General features: G+C 39.7%; 1 protein-coding gene across 1 annotated transcript in view; it reads left to right on the forward strand.

Annotated features, from left to right (window-relative positions):
* Positions 1-450: 450 nt before the first annotated feature.
* DBX2 (developing brain homeobox 2) overlaps positions 451-22849 on the forward strand; it is a 40771-nt gene continuing 18372 nt past the window's right edge. Inside the window, exons 1-2 of the mRNA XM_019934145.2 lie at positions 451-850; positions 15861-15956. Of these exons, the coding sequence (XP_019789704.1) occupies positions 451-850; positions 15861-15956 (496 nt within the window). The remainder of the gene's footprint in view (positions 851-15860; positions 15957-22849) is intronic.

A 22849-nucleotide genomic window follows, 5' to 3' on the forward strand; every position in this document is an offset into this window, starting at 1 on the left:
GGCGAGCGCCCGGTTCCCGTCGCCTCCACTCCCGCCTCCTCCGGCTACGCGTCCCCTCCCCTTGCCAAAGCTCGGACTCTCGGGGTTGCCCTTATTGTTGGCCGCGTCTGTCACTTTGTGGGCCGGGTGACATGAATGGATGGGCTGGACACACCTTCCAGCCTTCTAGAAAAAAAAAAGTCTGAATCTGCATAGAGGGCGGGAGGGACTCCCCCGGCGCCCCCAGAGCCAACGCCGCGGGCAGGGGAAACGCACAGCTCCCCCCTCCCACACTCACTCCTCCCCTCCTTTAAAAAACCGCCCAGCCCAGAAAATAATATCTCTCCCTACCCGCCAGCGTCCGCGGTGCTCTCGCCTCCTTTCCCGGCTGAGCGCGCTCCAGCGTTGCGGGAGGCGGCGCGCGGGGCGCGGGTCCGGAAGCGGGCGCGCAGCGGTCCGGGGCGCCGCACCATGCTCCCGAGCGCCGTGGCGGCCCATGCCGGCGCCTACTGGGACGTGGTGGCTTCCTCCGCGCTGCTGAACTTCCCCGCCGCGCCGGGCTTCGGCAACCTGGGCAAGAGTTTCCTGATCGAGAACTTGCTGCGGGCTGGGGGCGCCCCGCCGCACAGGCTACCACCGCCCCCGCCCCACGGCCCGGCAGCAGCTCTCGCCGCGGGCGCTCAGGTCCGGCCCCTGCCCGCCAGCCCGGTTCCGCTCAAGCTGTGCCCCGCGGCAGAACCAGTCAGCCCCAGCGGGGCGCTCTACGGCACGCGGTGGGCGTTTCAAGTGCTCAGCCCCTCGGCGGACGGCGCCAGGCTGCCGAGCCGGGCTCCGGCGGACCGAGACTGTGCCTTCCAGCCGTCAACCCCAGGTGAGTCCGCTTTCCCCTCCCCAGCTGCGCGCGGCGCTTCTTGGCCTAAGGATCCCGAGACCTGGGCGCGCCGGCCCTAGTGCGCAGGAATCCGCCCGGGCCTAGACCTTTCGAGAGCATCTAGAGATTCAGTGGAGATGCCGCCTCGGGGGTGAGGAGGGTACCACCACTAACTGTGATTTTTCCTCCCCTTCGCGTACCACCAGCTTCCTCTCCGTCCCCTCTTTCTACAAGTGGTAGGGCTGCCTTGAATTTAAGGCCTTTTCGAAGAAACTCTGGAGGCACCTCCTGGCATTAGCCGAAAGGGCAGCCGCGGTCCTGAGATCTCTGGGTTCGCAGGACCAGTTTCACGGGGTTTCCCAAGTTCAGCGTCTCCACCCGCCCGCTCCTGTCCCAGAGGCCGCGCGACACCCTTTCCCTGGAAAGTTCTTGGCTTGGAGAGCCTCGCTCGGCGCGCTTTGGGGGCTTTTGCCTCTTCAAACCGTTGCGACGGTCGAGGCGGTTGCAGAACGCGCGCAGAGATCTTTGGAAAAAGAGTTGCGCAAAGTTTTGGCTTTCTTCACTCTTACATTTTGGATCACTGAGACGCAAGAAAATCGAGGCTGGCTTTTTCTTAGTGCTGAGCTGGAACAGCCTAATTGGCACCTGGAGTAGGAAGTTCGCCAAAAAATGAGAATTTACCAAAAGAAGGGCAGTTTTGGTTTGCTTGTTTTAATTCCCGAATAAAACCTAAGTGTCGTGACTGGGAAGAGGATGCGGACAGTTTAGTCAATATATTAGCTAAAGCTTACGGGAGGGGCTGCCGAAATTGGCAGCGAGAAAGGGAAAGCCTCTTAGAGACTCAAAAACTGAGATCCAGTGGATTAATTTTTTTTTTTTTTTTTTTTTTTTTTTTTTGGCTTGCGTCCTTTGACGATCTTAACTCATTCTTTAAATCCCGGTGGGTTTGTCCAGAATGACTAATAGACGCTTTTTCAGCAGATTTCATTGTCCCACCAAACTGCCGAATCAAATTTATTGCTAATGGCTTTATAGAATTGAACATGTTTAGAACCTGTCCTGGTCTTTCAGTTTGAAATGGTTACTAACAGAATGGGACAAATATAATTATATTAGCACCGGTCTCATTCACATAGTGTAAAACCTAAATTCTAGGCAGCCTTTTCGCACCCTGGGAGAGGAACAAGTACAGTTAAGACACAGTTTATGTGCCTTGGAAATTTGAGCCACTCTGTTCTTTTTGAAGTATTAGGAAAATTAGAAACGTGTAAAGCAGGTTCGTGTAGACAAGAGCTGGTAAATAATGACTCATAAAAATAACATTTTCAAGAAGATTTGGTGATTTGTATAACTTTTGGTGGTTTGCCATTGTGTTCATAGAAGCTGTTTTTCAAGAATTCTTAAGTTGCTCTTGATCATGACTGGCTCCTCAAAAAAGTTAATTTTAACCTTTGTAGATTTTACAGGTTAAATTTAAGTAAACCAAATGCGAATCAAATGCAGACATTTCAATAACTGAAAAATAATTTTGTATACCTATTCATTTTCATTCAAGATGTTACAATTATTGGGTAAAGGGTTTCCTAACTACGTTATTTTTATTTTCAAGAACATACTCATTCTTGTACACTTATTAAAGTATCAAAATGCAAAAATGCTTTTTGGAATAATTGAGAGTATAAGAACTTAAATTTCACTTTGAAGTATTTTCATATAGCTTAAGCCTATATTTTTCCTATTTTTTTTTCAGTCCTTATTGAAAATTTGATGTTTCCCTAGGTTAATTTTTATTTGAACAAATAACTTTTTATTTCAAAAAACTCATTCTTGTGAAGAGTGCATTTAATTTTTGAAACTCAAAAAATATCTTAAGATTAGAACCCCATAAAATTGTGCCCATAAATATGCTGCTTGAAGACATTTTAAAAAAATTTTGACAGAGAATATAGCTTTCTGAACCGTGCTCCAGTTTTATTTAAATGACAGATTCTTGCCCTACCAAATGTGGAAATTCTTTTGTACTGTGTAGAATTATGAAGTTATAATGAGTGCTGACAATGTTAGCTATCACCTGAAAATTAGATGAGGATGAAATAGTGATTGACGTTCTGTGAAGAGTAGAAAGGAGATTTAGAAAAGCTACTGTATTCAGAACGATAAAATACTTCTTTCTGAAACATCAGTGAACAACCAGTTCTAATCCTTTAGACACTAACTTAGGAGTGGATCACAAAATGTGATTTTTAATGATTTTGGTGTATTTGACTACTCATTTTTTTCTCAACTTAATTTGTTGAGTGCACCAGTCTAGATGTTGAATAAGAAAACCCCGGAGTTCTTTTTAAGGGCATTGGTGAAAGACAGCACCATTTAACCAGAGGATTTATGCCACTGCATGCATTTCGGCTTCATTATTTTTGTTACCCACTATTAATTATACCATATAGTTCATTCATTCAGCAAATGCTTACTGACTGTCTCCCATGTGTTCAGACTGTTCCAGGCCATTGGGATAATCAGTGAACAAAACAGATGACTGTCTCTGCCCCTGTGAAGCTTATAGTCCATGTTCTGTCCTACTTTATGGTTTACCAAGCATTTTCATAATTGTTAGCTGCTTTAATTCTCATAATAGGCCAGTTTTTTCCTACAAAGATTATTCCACTTCCTAATTTTGTTTTTGTCTGAAGTATCAGTTTAAACATCTGTGGTCTTGTGAAAGAGAAGAAAATTGCCCCAAATCTCCATATTCCTTGGATTCGTTTTTCATTGAATGTGAGAAAACTAATGAGGGCTTATGGGATAACCAATTGCATGTATCACAATAATAAATCAGGCTGGGATCTTATATCTGAGCCCATAAGGAAAGAAATTGGCCTTCCCCTTCCCCCTGTCTGAAAGGTGGTGACAGTAACACAGGTTTACAGATTATGGATGAAAGTTTAGCTTTTGACGGAGAATATAGCTTTTGACAGAGAATATAGTACTTCATCCCTGAAAACTGGCAAGCCTTTAAGTATTTAGAGCGAGCAAAGGAACATTCCATAGCTGTATGTTGTCAAGTTGTCTATATAGAGTAGTTTAAAAACTTAAAAAATCAGAGGGCAGTCTTCGGAGTTTGAAAGGAGCACGTTTAGTGTAATAACAGGTAGTTGAGTAGATTCACCTCCAGGGGTTGTATGTGAAAAAAAGAATTTTGGATATTATAGTTTATTAATGAAACCAGGTTTTTCAAGTAAATCCTAATCATCAGAGGTCCTCCCCCAGAAGTTCATTAATGTCATTACTTGGTGGCTATCGTGCTAGATTTAAATATCGATGTTTTTGTATATTAAAGAGGGTCCTGAAATGTAAAAAGCTGAAAATTTAAAATTTCTCTTAGTTATGCCACCAATTTCCTTCAAAGTAAGTGGAACAAATAGCCTTGCTTTTCAGTAACATTTGTTATGTTAAACATTTTAGAAAGTGTTTGAAATGAAGATAATTTCCTGAATATAATTTAGTGATTATTAAATCTACTCCTAGGGCTGCATATAAAAGGCTTAGAAAGCAAATGTTTATTCTGAAAGGTTGAATTGAACTGTTCTTTTTTTAAAGTAATTTTGTCGAGTAGGTTGTACTATGTAGTACAGAAATGGAACCACATCCATAGTATTTTTTTCTGGTACCCCTGTAGGGCTGTTAATTAATGTGTCACGTGCACTCTGAGTGTCTTGTCCACCTCACAGTGCCAGTTACTCTTGACCTATTAATCCTTGACTCTGTCTTAAACTACTTGCACTTACGTGTTTTTTTCCAACTGGTAGTTTTATCCGCTTTCACTGAGATACCCTGAAAGTGTGATATAAAATAGCTTCTCTTACATCTTAGGCACTTTGGAGAGGGAGAAGAAGATGAATCTGTGCTCCAGGTGGGGATTCCAGTCCAGCTGAAGACTGCGATTTGATTTATGAAGCCGGAGTTTGTCATTTATTTTTGCTGACGCTATGCTCTAGGTTTGTTTTGGCAAATTAAAGTCACAGGATCTTGACTATTGATGATACTGACCCAGAACCAGGACAAAGAGAATGGGGGATCCAGAAAAGGATAATGATGGGACCCATGCTGGTAGTTCCTTGCTCAGGCTATCGCCCCAAACATCCTTTGGTGGAATTTGTAGATAATACCAAACAATATTCTTAGTACACCTGTACTTTTTTTTTTTTTTTTTTTTTTTTTGCTGTACGCGGGCCTCTCACTGTTGTGGCCTCTCCCGTTGCGGAGCACAGGCTCCGGACGCGCAGGCTCAGCGGCCATGGCTCACGGGCCCAGCCACTCCGCGGCATGCGGGATCCTCCCGGACCGGGGCACGAACCCGTGTCCCCTGCATCGGCAGGCGGACTCTCAACCACTGCGCCACCAGGGAAGCCCTACACCTGTACTTTTACAAATAATCTGCTCAACATATCTTTGGGTTTATATGAAGATATTAATAACTTTTACATAGTTCATGAGGAATCAGCTCTGAACAAATTGTTATAGGGTCCCCAAGTTCATAAACTTCAGGTTCAGGAAGTTCTTGCAGTGACGAGAACCAGTAGGATTAAGAGACAGTCCTTTTACTTCTGGTTCAGATTGAGAAAACCACACTCCCTCCAAAATAATGTCTGAGTTGGAATTACAAAAGGGTAGCAATTTATGTGCATTTTATTTGCCTCTCACTTTAGCACCTATCCGTCTCCCAATCCCTAAAATATGCTTCTCTACTTTGCTTTAACAGCAAGAAATTTCAATCTGTTAACATGTATTGAAGCTTTATTACTGAGGTTTAATAATCAAATAGGAGTAAATACAGTAGGCAAGTAGGAACATTTTAGAATTTCTCCCTTAACTCTTACTCACTTTAGGGATTTGAGGATTATTTTAAGAGGCACAGTGGTTTGAATGCCCAGAAAATTGCGTACGGATTTATGCAGAAGTAAATGTAGGTTCCAGAGGGTTCGGGGTCGTGTCAGGAAGCCAAAGGATGTCATATGTTGTGGGCAACTTAAAATAATTGGCAACGGTGATTTTTAGCTACTTTTGTTTGCCATCAATGTGGCTCAGTTGTGGGACCCAATGCTGTGCATTAGAGTCCGTTGTATTCCTTTTGGAGTGTGCCTCCTCCATCCTGTTCTTGTGCCCACCAGAAAAAGTCTCTTTTTGCTATAAGAAAACATCTTACGGTTAGTTTTGCTGCTGAACAATGATAGAGATGGTATCAAGTTGAAAGTAAGGGAAGCAACATAAATAATAGCTGTGTTCACAAAATACTTTTAGCTTCATTGCTATGAAAGTTTTTACAGAAGCAAAAATGTTATCGTCTTTCAAATATTTAAACGAATGTGTGTTTGTTTTTTTTTTTTTTGAGTCATAAATGTCTTAATTCTCAAACTCTAAGAGTTAACAAATCAGCCATTGGATCATGTTGTGAGACTGGTTTATAATGTGTCTGATTCCTGAGGCAGATCTTATTTGTTTGGTATCCTGCTTATTTCGATTTAGTTTTTAACTTCTATAATTTGAAGTCATAATGTAAGGTTTTTGTTGGATTCATAAAAAAAGTCACTGATAAGTTACCATTTATTTCATATTTCTATATAACCTTCCTTTATAAGGTTTTTCTGAAGTCTTATAAGTCATTAATAGGATTATCAAATATTTTGCATAAGAAATGTGTTTCTATGTTAGAATTGGGGGGTAAATACCTTATTTTCTCCTCAACCTACTTTCCACCACACTATTTCTCTTGCTGATATCTCCCGTAATTTTAGAATCCATTTTATACCTTGTGGGAAGGCTTGATTTGTAGCTCTTAAAACAGTGTTTGTCCACTTAATCTTGGGTTAACAGAGGCCCTAAATAAAGTTTTTTACCTTAATTACTGTCATTTTTCTTTCCACAGTGAAGGTACACAATTTTTAAGTCAAATTAAAGATTAAAAACAATTTTTTAAAATTTAAAATTAAAAAAAAATTTTAAATTAAAAACAATTTTTAATCACTTTGTTTTCATTCAAATGCACCTGGAGTCTGTCAGGAATAAAAAGGGAAACTGTAGAAAGAAACAATATGATTTTTATCCAGGAATCCTTGTTAGAATCCTTCTTTAAAGACTTCATTAGATCATGCTTCCATTTTAAACTTTCTTAGTAAGAAATTGGATTTTTGCCTTAACGTATAATATGCTTACCAGACCCTTGTATATTTTATTCCAAAAATATTTTATTTTACTTTCAGTAATGTTTCCACTTTTAATGAAATCTCTCCCTTTCATTCTTTTTAGCCTCCAGTCAATACTTGACTTTGGCAATGCTGAGTGATTCATTTTATATAAAGTTACCATAACTGATTTTATCTTTAATAACGTTATTATTTTGTCAGCCAGCTATTAGTTGGGAGTATTTCAGGGGCACACTCTTTTTGTAAGTTATATGAACAGTAAACTTAAGGCACTAAAATTCTCTAAAGTCAAAGATCAGGAAGCCTCTATAAGTTTTTAGACTTTTGTTTCAGAATCAAACAAAGGATGGGGAAAAGGAAAGGAAAAAAACATCAGGTCTTTTTCTATATATTGCTGAATATTTAATTGCCTTCTTGTTTATAGGTATTCCAAAGATGAACTAGGTTTTTCCCTTTTCTTTCACGTGTTCAGGCACCACGCATGCCATAACAGCCTTGATTTCATTAGTTCTAAGTGGCCATCAGAAACAGTGGCCATCCTTAAAGATTTAAATCCCTAATACTTTCAAAATTAAAATATGTGGAGGAATTATTCTTTGAGAAGATTTATGTACGTTAAAAGAGAATAAAAACCATGACTGCTGGTGAATTTTTTTAATAGACTAACCTAGGACTGGATTGAGTTTAGGTGTGTTGAACCTACCCTAGAGTTACATTGGGTCTGAAACCAAAAGACAGATTCTTCAAAGCGGGAACAGAGTCATTTCTGTTTGTCTACGTATTTTCTATAGGTGCTTTCACACTACACATTGAACAGCTGCAACAGAGACCACATGGCCTGCGAAGCCTAATGTATTTACTATCTGGCCCTTTACAGTAAAAGTTTGCCAAAACCTTTTCCAAAGCATAAATGGCAAATCGAGTCAATTTTAAAAGAATGTATAGTTTTCTGAGCTGGTTTTAGCAGTAATTCTTTAATTTTAAAGTCTAGATTCACATCTAAGGTCTTTAAATTACTGATTATATAATCCTAAGCAATTCATGTAACTGCATTGAGCCTCATTTCAAAATGACCACAAATGTTAGGCTCACCATTTGACTTTCAGCCACATACCTCAAGAGCCCATTGACAACATACAGGGAAAGATGTGAAAGACAGCTTTCCACCCTTCCACCATAAGTAAAATACATACTGGAAAAGGGGTATTGCTGCGAAGAAACCATCTCACAACTTAGAGGCTTAAAGGAACAATTTATTATTTTCTCTCACGGTTTTGTGGACCGGCAGGGCGCAGCTGGGTGGTTCTCACTTGGAATCTCATTGCAATTAGAGGTCAGCTGGGGCTGCCATCATCTGAGGGCTCAGCTGGGCTGGATGTCCAAGATGGATGTCTATTGACTCGCTTGGCTGACAGGGATGCTGGCTGCTGATGGGGTGCTCAACTAGAGCTGTTCCGGCATTCACACTTGGATTTTCCAAGGGCCTGGAGCTTCTTATACCATGGCACCTGGGTTCTGAAAGGCAGAGTTCTAAGAGCAACATTCCCGGAAACCCAGGCAATAGCTGTAAGTCTTCTTACAACCTAGCTTTGGAAGTTCCAGAATGTCACTTCTTCCATATCCCTTGGTCAAGCAAGGCAGCAAGACTATCCCAAATACAAGAGAAGGGGAAATAGAGATGGCTGTCAGTGGGAGGAGTGCCAAATAATTTGCAACCATTTAAAGTGTGCCAGGAATTAATCACATATGGTGGTAGAGCTGGGAACTCAAGGAGCCTTTATTGAGGATTTTAGAGGTTTGAGAGCTACAGGTACTGTTCTGCCATGGTATTCTCTTCTGTGACACTGACTTTATAATAAAAAGAGCAAGGGATTTCCTCAAATTTTGCTCATTTTTTGGAAGCTGTCTGATGAAGGCTCCTTGAAGGGAGAGGCAGCTGTCTAATGAAGACTCCTTGAAGGGAAAGGCACTACTTTTGATAATTGCAATGAACTAGAACCCCACAGCTTGAGGAAAAGCCAGACCCCACCCCCTTGTTGGTGTCGTGAGGACAGAAGAGAAGATGCTAGTGGGAGTGTCCAAACAACTGGTCGTTACCTCTTGCCACGCAGCATGTGACCACAGTAGAATCCTTCCATTTAGCCCCTGTATATTCCACTACAGCCCATCCACTACTGCCAGGTGATTTTTTTTAATGTAGCTTTCATCATATCATCAAGCTATTTAGGAAAACCTTAATTATCCCCATTTGACTATCAGATCAAATAAAAATATTCAGTTTGTCCTTCAAGACCTTCATTCCATCAATTGCATTTAGCTCCTCCAGCCACCTTCTTTTTTTTCTCAGTTATACATATATATATATTCTTTTTCAGATTCCTTTCCCTTATAGGTTATTGCAAAATACTGAGTATAGTTCCCTGTGCTATACCATAGGTCTTTGTTAGTTATCTATTTTATATATAGTAGTGTGTATCTGTTAATCCTAGCCTTCTAATTTATCCTTCCCCACCGCTATCCCTTTTGGTAACCATAAGTTTGTTTTCTGTGTCTGTGAGTCTGTTTCTGTTTTGTAAGTAAGTTCGTTTGTATCTTATTTTTTTTAGATTCCACATATAAGTGGTATCATATGATACTTGTCTTTCTCTGTCTGGCTTATTTCACTTAGTATGATAATCTCTAGGTTCAGCCATGTGCCTGCAGATGGCATTATTTCATTCTTGGCTGCGTAATATTCCATTTGTGTGTGTGTGTGTGTGTGTGTGTGTGTGTGTATACACACACACACATATACGTATACACCACATCTTCTTTATCCATTCATCTGTCGATGGACATTTCGGTTGCTTCTGTGTCTTGGCTATTGTAAATAGTGCTGCTGTGAACATTGGGGTGTCCAACTACATTCTTTTTTTTTTTAAACATCTTTATTGGGGTATAATTGCTTTACAATGGTGAGTTAGTTTCTGGTTTATAACAAAGTGAATCGGTTATACATATACATATGTTCCCATATGTCTTCCCTCTTGCGTCTCCCTCCCTCCCACCCTCCCTATCTCACCCCTCCAGGCTGTCACAAAGCACCGAGCCAATATCCCTGTGCCATGCGGCTGCTTCCCAACTACATTCTTAATGTTCACATCTTTGGCCTTGGGCCAGCAGTCAGGCTGGTCTCCTTAACCTGCCCTGGGTGTCACCATCATCCTTGCCTTCTTTCCTTTTGTTCATGCCACCTTTCCTTCCTGGAATGCCTTTCTCTTCTTTTGCCATTCAGATACTTTCCAAATCAAGTTTCCAGATCAAGATGCTTTTCCTGCTTAAAGCCTCATTTGACAAAGCCTTCCTAACAATAATAACTCTTTTCTTTGTTCTTGATAGTATATTTTAGTGGAAATGTGGACCATGCTGCTGCTTTTTATATGCTGTCTTACAATCGATCCCAAATTATATAATAGTGGTAGGAATAAAAGCTAACATTTATTGAGTGCCTGCTGCACGTCAGGCATTTTTTTGTGTTCTTTTCAGTGGCCTCATCCTGGTTATACATTATAATCACGAGTGCAACTTTTGAAAAATAATGGTATACTAGGGGGCCCACTCCTCGCCAGCATGATTTAGCCCAATTGGTGTGGGGCCTGGGCATCTGTATCTTTGAAAAGCACTCCAGATAATTCTGAGGTGTATTCAGGGTTGAGAAACATTGGCTAGGGGAACACACAGTACTATGTTTTTTAGATCTCATGGCCTTGGAAAATGCCTCAGATTTTATAGGACAAAACTGAATTTGGGGCTTCCCTGGTGGTGCAGTGGTTGAGAGTCCGCCTGCCGATGCAGGGGACACGGGTTCGTGCCCCGGTCCGGGAAGACCCCACATGCTGCGGAGCGGCTGGGCCCGTGAGCCATGGCCGCTAAGCCTGCGCATCTGGAGCCTGTGCTCCGCAGCGGGAGAGGACACAGCAATGAGAGGCCCGCATACCAAAAAAAAAAAAAACAAAAAACTGAATTTGGCATATGAAGATATTTGTATTTCATTTATTTGATTAGCAGATTCAGACCTGTAAGGTACGGAACATTTAAAGGTAGAAATTCTTCCAGGGAGGGAAGCCATCCTTTTTTAATCTGTGTCATCCCAGCACACGGTGCATAATGTGGCCCTTGATAGATATGCAATAAGTATTATTTGCGTGGAATTAAAAGGACAGAATCAAACAAGTAGACTCTGCATTTGCTTTATCTTCTCGTGAACTGTACTAGAACATTAAGACCTTTGTTTTGCTGTCTCTGAAGTACTCAAGGCAAAAATAAATGCAGACTTCTCTTGTTTTCTGATGAGCAGAAAGGTAAAGGATGACTTAACTTGCTTAGCCTTGTGATGGAAGGCAAGTTTGCACGTGAATCACATAAATGAATTCCGTCCAGGTTGTGTGATAAAATAAATCACACCTTATTCATAAGTGTTATTTCTTAGGTCTTACTACTCAAGACAGATGGTTGTCATTCTTTAGAGTCTTTGGCGGGAGGTGGGGTGGGTCCACTCTATTCTTTATAGTCAGTTCAATTGTGTAGTATTTCAAGGTCAGGGGTTTAGATTTCTTTATTCCCGGTGCCATGTGCCCAGCACTTGAAGGAGGTCATTAAAACCATCCTTTTGAAATTATTTAATTCTCTGTTATTCTTTCCCAGAGGTATTTTTTGACCTTTTGGTTGCCTTTGTAAGACACCTTGGAACGTTTTCTCATTTCTCCTCGTCCTTCTAAAATATGCTGCCCAGTCGGCATAGCATCGCGGTAGCTCCTGAAATTTATTTGAAGGTTTTATCAGTGGTCTTTAGGATCCGTCCTTTGAAACGTCAGCACAGATCAGTCAATACCACAGTTTGCTATGACAATAAAAAGAATGTGGTTTCACCCCATGTAGATACACTCTGTTCTCCATTGGTAAAGAAAAATGAAAATAATAAAAAACAATTTAAAATGTTTTGCTTGCTTTCTAGACAACAGAATTTTGAAAATAATTTTTCTGTATCTAGGCTTGTAACCACCCTTGACTGTGGGATGCTTTTGTCAGAGAACCGTGTAGTTAAGTTAAAAAGAAAACAAACCAGGCCAGTTCACCATTAAGTTGCCTCTAAGTTCCCATCTTAATTAAACATTCAAAATAATTAATAGGTAGTTTGATTCTGTGTCTTCAAATGAGTCAGAACATCTGATTAAGAAATGAAAAGTTCATGAAGTTTTCTGTGAATAAGTGATTTTAGCCATTTGGATTCAGACAGTCTTGTTCCGGAAATTTTAAGTCATTTGTTTGTAAGAGATTCCCACAGAACCCAGAAGGCAGATTTGTTGGCAGGATACAAAATTTGGAGTATCCTGAAGTGTTGTGCTGAGGGAACCTAACATCACGCTATAGAACCTGACAGTGCATTTTTGCCATAGGGAAAGCCGTTCGTTTTTCTCTTATGGAAAGCTGGGGAGATGTGGAGATGTCCATTTTCTGGGTTCCATCTCTTACTGGATAACTGGCAGTCTGTGTGCATGACATCCTTATCCCTCATGGCTAATAACTACATACTGTGCTAAAATATCTGTGTTTCCCTGGTCTTTTAAAAAATGTGCTGAGACCCGTCATCATCACATTCCAGATGCTTGCCCATTTGAGGTTGAATATTAATGAATGAAATAGCAAGTGTTAAATGCATAGCCAGTCCAGTGCCTGTGTATAGGAGGTATTCCGTAAATAGTATGATCATAAATATTGTTCAGTACGCCTAAAATGAATTGTTTCTCTCATGATAAATGATAAAGTGACTGCATCTAAATGATACTGATTGGCTTTGAAATGCATATCATCTGCTTGAAATTGCCTTGTTTTCTGCCCTTTTCAGAGCTTCTTCAAGGTAGTTCTTAAGTGGTTTACAAAAGTTTTAATGCATCTGTTAACTCGTCCCTTTGTTTTTATCACACTTGAGTTTCTGTTTTTGCTCACCACTTTAAAAACCATGTGGTTTACAAACACTTAAAAGTGTTACACATGTTTTTAACGCACTACATTGTTTTAAATGGCTATTTCCTCACACCATTCAACATCCCTGCAGTCACATGCTCAGCTGGATGAGCATTTGACTTATGTCCAAGTAGGAGCACATAAAAAAATGGAGCACTTAATTGGAATTTCACAGTGATTTCTACATAAACCAGCTTCAACAAGGTGTATTATGTATGGAAATTAGGAATTGACTAATCTGTGTAAATATACATGTGTCAATGAGGTGATTTTAAAAGGTGAAGAAATGCTACACGGTGGAACTTTAAGCCTGGTCATGTCACATGTAGTTCTTTAGCCACTAGAGTTGCTACTGTAGACAGAATGTCATTTTGATTACAGCTTTACTATATTTAGATAGGATAATATAGAGCACTGTAACAAACTGTTCTATTAAAACCTTTTCTGGTTAAATTTAACACTAAGATCCTATGTCTCAGAACCTCATTTATCATCACAAATGAATTTAATTGAACACTTGTCTCAAATGAACCATCCATTTTTTAAAAAATTCTTTATTTTTTCATTTTAGGGCCATAGGGTTAGACTGAGAAACATTTTGGCTAGAAGAGTAAAATTTGTAATTTGTCCATGTCCTGCATTGTTATTTTAATAGTATCACTAATGTGCTTATTTTCTACACTAGATATTGAGCAAAAACATTTCTTTTGTGTGTATATTTCCAACTGTCATGATAAATGCTTACACACATGTATGTAAATGCAACATGGCTCAGCCTTTTTCTTTTACCTCAATTTCAAAAATGCCAAACAGCACAATAGCCATAACTTAATTATCTACAGAGTGTTTAGTTTGGAGGTGAAATAAGTTAGTTAACAGAAATACTTGAGAATAGACATAATGAGGTAACTTTTATACAGGGAAATGTATTTCCACATTTCAAAGTGCTTCATAAACTCATAGAAACATTAGAAAATGTAACTCTGCCTAAATAATGCCGTACTCTTATAATTTAAGATGTCAAATTCAGATAAAGTGATTTATCATTTCTATGATGGTTTTTCAGTCAGTATTAGAACAACTTATGATAACAATGAAAATTTTTTAAAAGTTTCATAGAACTTACTGAGCACCAAAGTGGGTCTCCTTTTCATACTTTGCTTAGTTGCCATATTTTCAAGGCAGCATTAAGACATTTTATTATTTGAAAATCCAGATGTTTAAAAACTAAAAACACTGACATTGACAACTTTCCATCATATTATAGAAAAGACCCTGCATTATGATTAATTTGCAATTCAAAGACATTAAGGACCATGAGACCATAAAATTCTTATATATACTTATATACTTATTTTGAAATATCCTTCAAAGATACTGGTAAAATAAACACATACTTATCATTTGGTTAAAATATGAGTCTGAAATTACTGTGTTCTTGAAAAAGACATGTATTTGTAGCAAAATAATATTCACTGTATATGATTAAGAAAAGAAAAAAGTTTCCATTGAAAATGAAGGGAGAGTAGTAAAAATATTTATTTTCAAGTCATGTTCTAGATTTCAGGGTCCTCTGTTATGGAAGATACTATGTTTCAGGGTATGTCAGGGGAGCAGGGAAGAGGTTAATTCCTGATTTCCTATTTCTTAGTTTTAAGATCATTCATTTATTGAACATTTTTTGACTATTTAGAATGTGCCATGCACTCTGCTGGGTATGTGATGGTAAAAGCAAGTTGCCCACCTAAAGAAATATCACCCATATTTATATTGTATTAAACCCCACTGTACTAAAGGACATGTTGTATCTAAGGTACTAAACCAAAGCCTGGCATATAGTAAGTGCTCAATAAAGAAGAGCCATTAATATTCTGTGACATCCTTTATAGCTATTTTTCATCTACTGAGGAACAGAGTGTAAAATTTCTTTATTTACAAAAGTAATGATAACTATTCCGTGTATATGAATTGAAAATGTTCTGAATAGAATAGTTTAATAAAATGAGAAGAGCAGAATTATATGGCAACTCCCTATACTATAAACACAAATGCTTTCAGGTTGATATCTCTTGAGAGTAAATGTTGTTACTATTCTCAAATACTTTGAGTCATGTAAAAGTGATCAGAAAGACCACTTTTTGTTATGGAATTGCTCAGTAAATTAACTGTTATCAGCTTTGGAATCTAGCTATCTATATATTTCAAAGAACCTTCTGAAAATAAGCAGTAGAGTAATACCACCTCTTAAAAGAGTAAACTGAAGTGTGTAACATCCAGATTGTTTCTTGGTAAGTATTATATCCAGAGCCATGCTGTTCAGTGTGAAAGCCTCTAGACACATGAGTCTATTTAAATTTAAAAAGAACTTAAAGTAAGAATTCAGTTACACAGACATACTAGCCACATTTCAAGTGCTTAGTGGCATATGTGACAAGTGGATACATATTGGACAGTGCAAGTAGAGGACATGTCCATCATCACAGAGAGTTCTCCTGGGCAGTGTTGCTCGAGGTTATATTAGATAAAGGACTATTTGATATCTACTACTTATAACCACACAGAAAACGAATGACTAAGTTTGATTTTGATAATTTGATTGTTTACACCACAGCTTCCAAATCTTGATTAAATTATTTAGCAAGCTCGTTGACAGGTAAAGCCTGCTTTAAAATGACTTTAATTCCAGTAAAAGTTTAACGAAAGCCTCAGAAGATGTAGTGCTTTACTCCATGACTTCGGGGAAATTGGAATTTTGAATACTGTCTAAGAGATATGGCTAATCCGTGTGATCAACGCTTTCTCTGCAGCGCCTTCCAAGCCTTTTTTTCTGAGCGCCCCGCCATTCTACTCGTCGTGCTGCGGTGGGTCCTGTCGGCGCCCTGCCTCCCCCACTGCTTTTCCAAGTAAGTTTTTATACTTCATCAGCAATGCCTCAGTTACTCTGTAAACCAAAGCAGCAGGATTTAATGTGCTCTGGAAAACTAATTGGTAATGCAATGGCAAGGAGATAATTCCTCACTAAAAATCACAGCGATCCTATTCAGGAGGTTTCCAGAGATTTATCGAACCTCAGCACACTGAGCGATTGTGAGTGGCTTCTAATGGCATTGAAACCCAGGGCTGACACACCAAGGAAAACAACTTATTTTCCATTTGATGTAAAAGATCTCAGAGGGACCCATTTGGCTCTTTCTGAAACATGTAGCAATGCTCATTTAAAGAAGAAGAAAGGAAGGAAAGAAAGCTAAGAAATTGTGTAAAATTTCCATTCAACTGCAAATGTGACACAGAAAGTCACTAGGTATCCATGGAAAATAATCAAAAATTGTCAAGATTGTAAAAGGAGATAAATACCTTCTCTTAAGATCTTTAAGAAAACCAACCAGGGTTGTAGGAAACGTTTTCAAGAGAACTTTTCAAACATTACACAATTGTAATAGTGTGCAGGGTAGAGGGAGAATGACAACTTTCAAAAACTTGAAGAGCACACACACACTCTCACACGCACAAAGAAAAAAATGTCTAACTGAAAATAAAAAGAAATAAAATTCACCTGATCTTGAGATTTCTAGGTCAGCTAAGAATCTGTAGACAGAGGATTTGAGTTTATGATAAAGAAGTCCAGAGGAGGGGTGCATTTATCTCAGCTGCCCAAGAGAAAACATTGATTCAGATTAACAGCTCTGTCAGGTGAAAAGTGAAATAGGGGTAGAGTCAGGTGGAAGTCCAGAGCTGTATCACGGTTGAATTCAGATTCCCTGTTGCCTCTCTGCATGTGTTTTATGAATGTTTCAGGAGAGCAGTTGCTCAACAGAATGATTCCTGACAAGTGAGGCAGCAAATGCTGGCCATTTAATGAGCTGCAAGCTTCTGAGCATCTCTTTAGGGGGCTGATACTTTCCCACAGAGCACTTTACATGGCCGGGACCCGGCCACAATGGGTGACAGACCCGTGACCAATCGTCACTTTCACTTGACTCATCCACACGCGACCTCACCACGATTTTTCACTGTGCAGATGAACTTTCGGAACCATTTCACAGGGAAAAGGCTCGGGCAAGGGTCAGTTGCCCTTTTGTATGGTCATAAAGCAAGGCTCTGTGTGTCAGTCTTTTCTCCTGTCTCACATTCCAAGTGAATTTCTGGACACCATTTAAAGCACTTGGCTGAAAAATAAAGCGGTGAATGAAACTGACTTTTATAGACTCATTCTAGCTCATCTTCCCATATAACCCTGTCCACCTGAAAAAGGATTTAGTGGATGAGCTGAGTGTATACAGGACTTGCTGAATACATAGGGCCCATTGTCCACTGTGGGGATTGTTTATTAACCAGGACTGATACACTATTTTGGAAGTGACCTATTAATTGTCCATTTAACTAGAATGTATTGATTCAAATAGAAAAATAGAAACCATGACTAAACCTTTTTCTCGCTCCTTCAAGGTGGTCTCCTGTGAGGATAATTGAAAACTGTTGTACAGATTAAGGAGACATTTATCACCATATATTAGAGTATCAGGAAAGGATGCCTGGAGTAGAGACTTAAACCCCAAATATCTGATACCACAGCATGGTGGCATCTCTGTGGAATTAAATCTTCAGTGTGGTATTCCAGGGGTGGTGATTGAAAGAGGTCCAATCCCTAGTTTCAGTGTTTTCACCCTGGTATAATACTGGTCTTCTACTTTAGAAACTCTCTGGAAATATAGACAGGTAAGGGGCAATGTACCAAAATATTGCATGTAACAGGTGGACATTCATGTATGCGTGAATGTGTGTGTGTATTCATTTTATAGTACTGTTTTAATGAGTTCCTAAGCCATAAAAGCATACTAATGCCCAGGCCAGTTTACTAAATAGAGCACATAAAAGTAGGTCCAAAGTCATTTTCTAGATAACCTCATCTTCCTGACTGCTTGAAAAAAATCACCCTAAGCATGTCTCATTTTTCTCCATCTGCTTCTCAGCCCTTCCCACTTTATGCCTTTGTGTAGCTGTTGTAAATTGTGGTGTCTATCTCTGGAGGCTTACAAAGCCCTGTGTTTATCTTTTTCATTTAATAAAACGTACAAGGGGAAAATCAGCACAGTTCAGACTGAGGATGAGAATGCACTTGGTTTGTCTCCATTTCTAAGTTGGCATTTTAAAACAGCATAGAAGGGTGGAGTCAACATGGCGTACTAGGAGGATGCGGAATTCGCGTCTCGGCACAACTAGGGCACCTACCAGGCACCGGTGGGGAACCTCGGAAACCTAAGGGGATGGGAGGAGGCCCCAGTGACCGGGTAGGACATGGGTCATTGGGGGAAGGAAGGGGGAGGAAAAGTGGAGGCGGGATGGGACTGGCACCCCTGAGGGGCGGCTGGGTGAGGGGAAGGGATCCCACACCCGAAGGGGGAACTTGGGGAACCATTGGGAGGGCAGAGGATCAAAAGGGAGTATGGCCAGGTTTCTCCTGCCCACTTGGGCCCCCAGGAACCTGCTGAGATCCCGGGCCTGATCCTCTGCCCACCAAGGCCCCCTCCAGCCGTGCAGGTCCTGAGGGAGCGGGAGGGAGGGAAGGGGGAGCAAAAGTAAAGGCCAGACCTCCAGGACCAGCACCCCGAGGGGTGGCTGGGGGAGGGGAGGAGTGCCTAAACCCAGTGGGACTGACCCACGGTTACGGGTCCAGCAGTGGTGACAGGGGAGAACCTGGGGGAGATCGGGGGGGGGGCGCGTGGAGGAACGCAGCCAGTGCTTTCCCTGTCCACTTAGGCGCCGGGAAGCCTGTTGGGCTCCCGGGCCTAATCCTCTGCCCTTGGACCCTCGCTCCTGCCATGCAGAACCCAAGCCCCACCCATACACCCTCACTCAGGGCGCTACTTCCAAACTCCGGAACTACACACTCCAGAGTCCCTCCTTTTGACGTGCTCCCTCTCCTATTCCACGCAGGTCCTAAGCAGAGGCCCCACCCCAAGCTCAAACGTACCCCCCCCACCCACTTAGGTCCCCTCCCACCCTAAACCCCGCCCCTGCCTAAGTTCCACCCCTGCCTAAATTCTGCCCCCATAGTCAAGCCTAATTTTTTTTTTCTTTTTTTCCTCTTTTAGATTGGGATTGTTTTACCTTATTGATTCATTGTGGTTGATTCTTTTATATTTTTATTTTTTCAATTCTTTTATTTTTCCAATTTTATTTTGTTCTTTATACTTTGTTATTGTTCTCTCCTTTTGGCTTGTTTCCCGCCCCCCCCTTTTTTTTCCTTTTCTTTTTTCTGGTGTGGTTTTATTTTACTTTGTTGCAGTTGTTCCAATTATAGTTTTATTTTTCCTAATGTATTTTTTATCGTTCTAATTTTATTTTGTTTTTTAGTCTTTGATATTGTACTGCTCTTTTCTTTCTTTCTTTCTTTCTTTTTTTTTTTTTACTGCACTGTGAAGCTTGTGGGATCTTGGTTCCCAGACCAGAGGTTGGGCCCGAGCTCCTGTGCAGGGAGCTCAGAGTCCAAACTGCTGGACTAACAGAGAACCTCAGACCCCAGGGAATATTAATCGGAGTGAGGACTCCCGGAGGTCCTCATCTAAGCTCCAAAACCCAGCTCTATCCAACTGCCTGCAAACTCCATTGCTGGATGTCTCAGTCCAAACAACCAGTGAGACAGGAATACAGTACCATCCATCAAAAAAAAAAAAAAAAAAAAAGAAACAACAAAAAATTACGTTACAGACGAAGGAACAAGGTAAAAACCTACAAGACCAAATAAATGAAGATGAAATAGGCAACCTACCTGAGAAAGAATTCAGAGTAATGATAGGAAAGATGATCCAAAATCTCAGAAACAGAATGGAGAAAATACAAAAAACATTTAACAAAGATCTAGAAGACCTAAAGAGCAAACAAACAGTTATGAATAACACAATTACTGAAATTAAAAATACTTTAGAAGGAATCAATAGCAGAATAACTGAGGCAGAAGAACAGATAAATAAGCTGGAAGATAAAATGGTGGAAATAACTGTCAGGGAGCAGAATAAAGAAAAAAGAATGAAAAGAATTGAGGGTCGTCTCACAGACCTCTGGGACAACATTAAACGCATGAACATTCAAATTATAGGGGTCCCAGAAGAAGAGAAAAAGAAAGGGTCTGAGAAAATATTTGAAGAGACTATAGTCGAAAACTTCCCTAACATGGGAAAGGAACTAGTCAATCAAGTCCAGGAAGTGCAGAGAGTACCATACAGGATAAACCCAAAGAGAAACACACCAAGACACATATTAATCGAACTATCAAAAATTAAATACAAAGAAAAAATATTAAAAGCAACAAATAACATACAAGGGAATCCCCATAAGGTTAACAGCTGATCTTTCAGCAGAAACTGTAAGCCAGACGGGAGTGGCAGGACATATTTAAAGTAATGAAAGGGAAAAACCTACAACCAAGATTACCCAGCAAGGATCTCATTCAGATTTGATGGAGAAATTAAAACCTCTACAGACAAGCAAAAATTAAGAGAATTCAGCACTACCAAACCAGCTTTACAACAAATGCAAAGGAACTTCTCTAGGCAGGAAACACGAGAGAAGTAAAAGACCTACAAAAACAAACCCAAAGCAATTAAGAAAATGGTAATAGGAGCATACATACGATAATTACCTTAAATGTAAATGGATTAAATGCTCCAACTAAAAGACATAGACTGGCTGAATGGATACAAAAACAAGATGCATATATATGCTGTCTAGAAGAGACCCACTTCAGACCTAGGGACATATACAGACGGAAAGTGAGGGGATGGAAAAAGATATTCCATGCAAATGGAAATCAAAAGAAAGCTGGAGTAGCAATTCTCATATCAGACAAAATAGACTTTAAAATAAAGAATGTTACAAGAGACAAAGAAGGACACTACCTAATGATCAAGGGATCAATCCAAGAAGATATAACAATTGTAAATATTTATGCACCCAATATAGGAGCACCTCAATACATAAGACTAATGCTAACAGGCATAAAAGGGGAAATTGACAGTAACGCAGTCATAGCAGGGGACTTTAACACCCCACTTTCACCAATGGACAGATCATCCAAAGTGAAAATAAATAAGGAAACACAAGCTTTAAATGACACATTAAACAAGATGGATTTAATTGATATTTATAGGACATTCCATCCAAAAACAACAGAATACACTTTCTTCTCAAGTGCTCATGGAACACTCTCCAGGATAGACCATATCTTGGGTCACAAATCAAGCCTTGGTAAATTTAAGAAAATTGAAATCATATCAAGTATCTTTTCCAACCACAACACTATGAGACTAAATATCAATTACAGGAAAGAAACTAAAAAATACAAACACATGGAGGCTAAACAATATGCTACTAAATAACGAAGTGATCACTGAAGAAATCAAACAGGAAATCAAAAAATACCTAGAAACAAATGACAGTGAAAACACGATGACCCAAAACCTATGGGATGCAACAAAAGCAGTTCTAAGAGGGAAGTTTATAGCAATACAATCCTACTTCAGGAAACAAGAAAAATCTCAAATGAACAAACTAACCTTACATCTAAAGCAATTAAAGAAAGAAGAACAAAAAAACCCCAAAGTTAGCAGAAGGAAAGAAATCCTAAAGCTCAGATCAGAAATAAATGAAAAAGAAATACCAAAGATCAATAAAACTAAAAGCTGGTTCTTTGAAAAGATAAACAAAATTGATAAACCATTAGCCAGTCTCATCAAGAAAAAAAAAGAAGACTCAAATCAGCAGAATTAGAAATGAAAAAGAAGTAACAGCTGACACTGCAGAAATACAAATGATCATGAGAGATTACTAGAAGCAACTATATGCCAGTAAAATGCACAACCTGGAAGAAATGGACAAATTCGTAGAAAAGCACAACCTTCCGAAACTGAATCAGAAAGAAATAGAAAATATAAACAGACCAATCACAAGCACTGAAATTGAGACTGTGATTAAAAATCTTCCAAAAAACAAAAGCCCAGGACCAGATGGATTCACAGGTGAATTCTATCATACATTTAGAGAAGAGTTAACACCTATCCTTCTCAAACTCTTCCAAAATATAGCAGAGGGAGGAACACTCCCAGACTCATTCTATGAGGCCACCATCACCCTGAGACCAAACCCAGACAAAGATGTCACAAACAAAGAAAACTATAGGCCAATATCTCTGATGAATTAGATGCAAAAATCCTCAACAAAATGCTAACAAACAGAATCCAACAGCACATTAAAAGGATCATATACCATGATCAAATGGGGTTTATCCCAGAGATGCAAGGATTCTTCAATATATGCAAATCAGTCAATGTGATACACCATACTAACAAATTGAACAATAAAAATCATATGATAATCTCAATAGATGCAGAAGAGGCTTTCGACAAAATTCAACACCCATTTATGATAACCCTCCAGAAAGTAGGCATAGAGGGAACCTACCTCAACATAATAAAGGCCATATATGACAAACACACAGCCAACATTGTTCTCAATGGTGAAAAACTGAAACCATTTCCTCTAAGATCAGGAACAAGACAAGGTTGCCCACTTTCATCAGTATTATTCAACATAGTTTTGGAAGTTTTAGCCACTGCAATCAGAGAAGAAGAAGAAATATAAGGAATCCAAATGGGAAAAGAAGAAGTAAACCTGTCACTGTTTGTAGAGGACATGATACTATACATAGAGAATCCTAAAGATGCTACCAGAAAACTACAAGAGCTAATCAATGAATGTGGGAGAGTAGCAGGATACAAAATTAAAGCAGAGAAATCTCTTG

Source organism: Tursiops truncatus, chromosome 11, assembly GCF_011762595.2.
Source record: "Tursiops truncatus isolate mTurTru1 chromosome 11, mTurTru1.mat.Y, whole genome shotgun sequence".
Lineage (NCBI taxonomy): Eukaryota > Metazoa > Chordata > Mammalia > Artiodactyla > Delphinidae > Tursiops > Tursiops truncatus.